The sequence below is a fragment of the Eimeria maxima genome, genomic scaffold (genome assembly GCF_000499605.1).
Source record: "Eimeria maxima Weybridge genomic scaffold, Emw_scaff59, whole genome shotgun sequence".
NCBI lineage: Eukaryota > Apicomplexa > Conoidasida > Eucoccidiorida > Eimeriidae > Eimeria > Eimeria maxima.
This window is the reverse complement of record NW_013563903.1, coordinates 8715-13973: the sequence shown is the minus strand read 5'-3', so window position 1 is coordinate 13973 and position 5259 is coordinate 8715. Positions and strand designations below refer to the sequence as shown.

Below are 5259 nucleotides of genomic sequence, written 5' to 3'. Positions count from 1 at the left end.
GGGGCCCCCGCCATAAGGGGCCCCCCCCCGGCTAGGGGCCCCCCCAACACCCCCTTACCCACCAGGTGGGTACGGGGGCCCCCATCTCCAAACCACAGTCCTCCACAACCCCCTCCCCCTTTTCAAGGGCCCCTGCTGGGGGCCCTCCAGGTAGGGGCCCCTCCCCCCTCCATGGGGGGCCCCCTTCTTGGGGGACCCCCTCTTTGGGGAACCAACCTTCCCTGTAAGCCCCCCATTTCCTTACCCCCCCCACACCCGGCTGGGGGGCCCCCGTTGGGGGCCTCTTCAGGGCCCCCCCCCCTTGGGGGCCCCCCATTACGGGCTTCTTGGGGGCCCCTTTCTTGGGGGCCCCCTAACGCATAGCAAACGAAAAAGCGTAATAGGAAGAGAATGGGTAAAGTAAATAGAGAGGAGGATTTGGGGGGCCCCCAGCACCTGTGTTGGGGGCCCCCCAAGAGGGTACTGACGGCATGAATAATGAGGCCTCGAGGGGCCTCTATAATAGCTGCTGCTGCTGCCAAGGTAAATAATAAGAAAGGGGGGCCTCTTGGGGGCCCCCTAAACAAAGTTTGCTTGTTATTAAGGGTCTCTCTTGTTATAATACTAACCCACACTTTTATACAAACACCTGCTGCTGCTGCAGCAGCTGCCGCTGCTGCTGCTGCAGCTGCTGCTGCTGCTGCAGCTGCTGCTGCTGCTGCTGTTGATGCGGCTGCTGCAACGGCCAGCTGACGGAAACTGCACCTGGCCGTACGCTCTCGGAACTCCTGCTGCTGCTGCTGCTGCTGCTGCTGCATGCCCGCAGCCGTGGCGTCTCAACCCGTCGGACCTGCTGCTGCCGCTGCTGCTGCTGCTGCGGCAGTACTCCAGGGTCCCTGTGGCATTGGACGCGCTGCTGCTGCTGCTGGTGCTGCTGTTGGGGCTGCTGCTGCAGCACTACGCAATGTGGGAGCAGCAGCAGCAGCAGCAGCAAGGAGGCCACTGCAAGGGGTGACTGTACACTGAGAGAAACACTGCGCCAAATCTTTCATGTCCTTATCTGCTGCTGCTGCTGCTGCTGCTGCTGCGGTAAAGGGCGCAGCTCCTGCTGTCGGTAACACATCTAGGCCTGAGGGGACTGCATGCGGTCCAACAGGCATGATTGCTGCAGCAGCGGTTTGCTGCTGCTGCTGCTGCTGCGGCTGCTGATTCGGGGTAATATCTCGCCTCTGCGGCGGCACCCCATACATATGCGCACTTGTGCTGCTGCTGCTGCTGCTGCTGCTGTTACTGTTACAGCTGGCCGCGCCGCCTACTCTAAGCGGCTGCTGCTGCTGCTGTGGCAGAGGCTGCTGCTGCATGTGCTGCTGTGGCAGCGGCTGCGGCTGTTGCATGTGCTGCTGCTGCTGTATGTGCTGCGGCTGCATGTGCTGCTGCTGCTGCAAGTGCTGCTGCTGCAGGTGCTGCTGCTGATGCTGCAGCTGCCGGCCCCACAGGGGCGCTGCGCTGCTGCTATCAAAAGCCAAGAAACTCTGTACACCTGCAGCTAACATATTGGGGTGCGCGTCCTGCTGCTGCTGCTGCTGCTGCTGCTGCTGCTGCTGGAGGCGGAGGCCTGGCCTCCTATCCCTGATGTACACCTTCTGCTGCTGCTGCTGCTGCTGCTGTTGCAGCAGTAACTGTTGCTGCTGCTGTAGCTGCTGCAGCTGCAAATCTCTGAGGCCCACGTCCTGGCACGCGAGTCCGTGGTGCGGTTGCTGCTGCTGCTGCTGCTGCTGTAGGAGCTGCTGCTGCAGCAGCTGCTGCAGCTGCTGCTCCAAGAGCTGCTGCTGCAGCTGCTGCTGATGTCGGGGGCCAATGCTTGGTACACTGTAGCCGGCCCTTTGGAAATTACGCTGCTGCTGCTGCTGCTGCTGTTGCAGCAGCTGCTGCTGCTGCAATATTTGGCGCTGCTGCTGCTGCTGGCGCTGCTGCTGCTGCACTCTAAAGAGATCCCTGGACTGCTGCAGTCGGAGCAGCTCTCTTTGCTGCTGCTGTTGCTGCTGCTGCTGTTGCTGCTGCTGCTGCTGCAGGAGGCGAGTTGCTAGCAGCAGCAGCTCAGGCCTTAAGGTTGCCAGCTGCTGCCAATCAATGCGGCTACCTGCATCAAGACTGCTGTCAAATGGTGCAGCAGCAGCAGCAGCAGCTGCTGCTGCTGCTGCTGCTTCTCTCTCCTTCCTCTTCTGTTTGTTGCGGCCTCCTCTCTTACCCCTCCGCAGTCTCCTATGACCATTAGGTGGGCCCCAAAGGGGCCCCCCACCTAAGGGAGGAGGTCCAAGGGCCCCCCCGGGCCCTTCGGCCTGCTGCTGCTGCTGCTGCTGTTGCTGTTGCTGTTGCCGCTGTTGCTGCGGCTGCTGCAAGTCGCAATCGCGTAGGGAGGCAACCGACGCTGCTGCTGCTGCTGCATGCGCATGCGCTCCACCTACGCCGTTGCTGCTGCTGCAGGAGACGCGAGACGCGAGAGATGAGTGTTCTATGCCGGGAGCAGGAGGCACCGCCAGGTGCTGCTGCTGCTGCTGCTGCTGTTGCTGCTGCTGCTGCAGCTGTTGTTGTTGCTGCTGCTGCTGATGCAGCAACTTTAAAACACAATCCGCTCCAGACGGAGACAGGCCTTGCTGTGGCTGCTGCTGCGGCTGCTGCGGCTGCTGCTGCTGCTGCTGCCTTGGGCCGTTCGCATGCCATAGCGTACCTGGGGATAGCTGCTGCAGTTGCTGCAGCAGCAGCAACAGCTGCTGCTGCTGCTGTTCTGTCTGAAGTCCTTCACCACCCCTGCAGCAAACACAGCAGCAACGCATGCACGACTTATAAGACACCAACGAGGACACCAGCACAGCAGCAGCAGCAGCAGCAGCAGCAACACAGGTGCACTACAGCATAGATGCACTACAGCAGCAACAACAGCAGCAACAACAACAGCAGCAGCAGCAGCAGCACTTACCTAGCTGCAGCAGGAAAGAGGCCCCCCCCATTTGCTTCCTGGTTTACTAGATAACCTGAGAGCCTGTCGCTCCATGGCAGCTTGCTGCTGTCGCCATCCTGCTGCTGCTGCTGCTGCTGCTGTTGCTGCTGCTGCTGCTGCTGCTTGTCTTCGTAAAGTGGAAGATCTTCCTCCTCCGGAGTTGCTGCCCTCTGCTGCAGCTGCTGTTGCTGCAGCTGTTGTTGCTGCAGCTGTTGTTGCTGCAGATGCTGCTGTTGCTGCAGGTGTTGCTGTTGCTGCAACTGTTGCTGCTGCTTATGCAGCTGCTGCAGCTGCTGCAGCCCGTCCTCTTCCTCTCTGCACGTGACGCTGGGCTGATGGCCGTCATCGCTAACCTCGTGCTGCTGCTGCTGCTGCTGCTGCTGCTCTCCTTCGTGGTCTTTTGTTTGCTGCAGCTCGTCTTCCTCTAGAACCTGGGGCTGCACCTCCTGCTGCTGCTGGTCCTGCTGCTGCAGCTCCTGTTGCTGTAGCTCCTGCTGCTGCAGCTCTTGTTGCAGCTCCTGCTGCTGCTCGTCTTGTTGCTGCAGCTCCTGTTGCTGCAGCTCCTGCTGCTGCAGCTCCTGCTGCAGCTGCAGGAGCTGCTCGTCTCTAGGCGGACGCATGCGCGGTGTGGTGTTGGGGGGGGCGGAATGAAGGGGGGGGTTGTTGCAGCAGCTGCTGCCGCTGCTGCCGCTGCTGCTGCTGCTGCTGCTGCTGCTGCTGCTGTAGGTGATGCTGTTGGTGCTGTTGTTGGTGTAGATGTCGGTGTTGCTGCAAGTGTTGCTGTTGTCGCTGCTGCTGCTGCTGTTGCTGCTGCTGCTGCTGATGGTGAGAGACACATGGGGGAAAAGGAAGCCGCCGTGAGGCGGCTGAGACTAACAGCAATTTGCTGCTGCTGCTGCTGCAGGTCCCATCTGCTGCTGCTGCTGCTGCTAATATGCTGCAATTAGCACAAGAAACCGCACCTGACTTGGCTCCTGCTGCTGCACTTGCGGCACCTCCACCCTGGGCTGCTGCTGCTGCTGCTGCTGGCAGTGAAGCAGCGCGGACTCCATATCACTCCTGCTGCTGCTGCTGCTGCTGCTGCTGCTGTTTTTGTTGCAGCAGCAATAAACACACGTTTTGTAGCAGCAAATATGCGAGTGTGGGAGAGTGCGGTGGTAAGGCAGCAGCTGCTGCTGTTGGTTGCTGCGCTGCTGCTGCTGCTGCTGCTGCTGCTCTCGGTGAAGCACAACAGCAGCAACAGCAGCAGCTGCTGCAGCAGCAGCTGCTGCTGCTGCAGGACCTTGATGGAGGCCTCAAGGGGCCTCACAGGCAGCAGCAAAATATAAAATTAAACACTAAACAAAAATAGAGTTGCATGCAAGAAGCAAACCCTGCAGCAGCTGCTGCAAAGACAATTATGGTCGAAGACACCCCGATGCTGCTGCTGCAGCTGCTGCTGCTGCTGTTGCGGCGGCGGCGGCCGCCGCTGCACAACGACGACAACGACGAGCTGCTGCTAGGGGCGGGCGTCCGGCCGTGTGCCTCACACAGTCGCCTCAGCTTACTGCTGCTGCTGCTGCTGCTGCTATTGTTGCTGCTCCTTTTGCTGCTGTTGCATGCACCAAACCCTTCAAAAAGTAACCTATTTATTATAAAATATATTAAAAGGGTTTTGAATTGCTGCTGCTGCTGCTGCTGCTCATTTAGGGGGTGTCTTTTTGCACACACGAGCAGCAGCAGCAGCAGCAGCAGCAGCGGCTGCAGCAGCAGCAGCAGCAGCAGTCTTAAGAGGGTCTGATCGTTGTTGCTGCTCCTTGCACAAAGAGGTATAATAATACTTTTTATTTATTTATTTTTTATTTATTTTATTTAATTAATAAATATTTCAAGTATTTTTCAGGTGTATAGGCAGCTAGCTGCATGCAACTAGGTGTACATACACCGCAATTAGCTGCCCACCTCCTCCCCCCTCTTCGTGTGTATGTGGGGAGGAGCCGTGGGGCCCCTAGCAGCTCGTCTCTAAATATAATTAATCTTTTCTTTTTTTTATTTAATTATTTAATTATTATTCTTTTTATTTAATACATCCTGCATGCATGCAGATGCTGCAGCAGCCGTTGCTGCAGCAGCAGCAGCAACAGCAACACCAGCAGCAGACAGCAGCGCAGCGCGCTGCTCACACGGGCACATATAACAACTGGGTCTGCTGCAGCAGCAAAATAAAGCAGCACAAGCAGACACCGCAGCAACAGCAGCAAAAGCAGCAAAATTATTTATTAATAATTAAATTAATTAATTAA

General features: G+C 58.1%; 1 protein-coding gene across 1 annotated transcript; it reads right to left on the bottom strand.

Moving 5' to 3' along the window:
• Positions 1-122: 122 nt before the first annotated feature.
• Positions 123-3597, bottom strand: EMWEY_00009100 (hypothetical protein, conserved; the record flags this gene model as incomplete). Its single annotated transcript, XM_013478679.1, has 3 exons — positions 123-352; positions 830-2787; positions 2957-3597. 3 exons carry the CDS (start codon positions 3595-3597, stop codon positions 123-125), a joined length of 2829 nt encoding a protein of 942 aa, XP_013334133.1.
• Positions 3598-5259: the final 1662 nt, after the last annotated feature.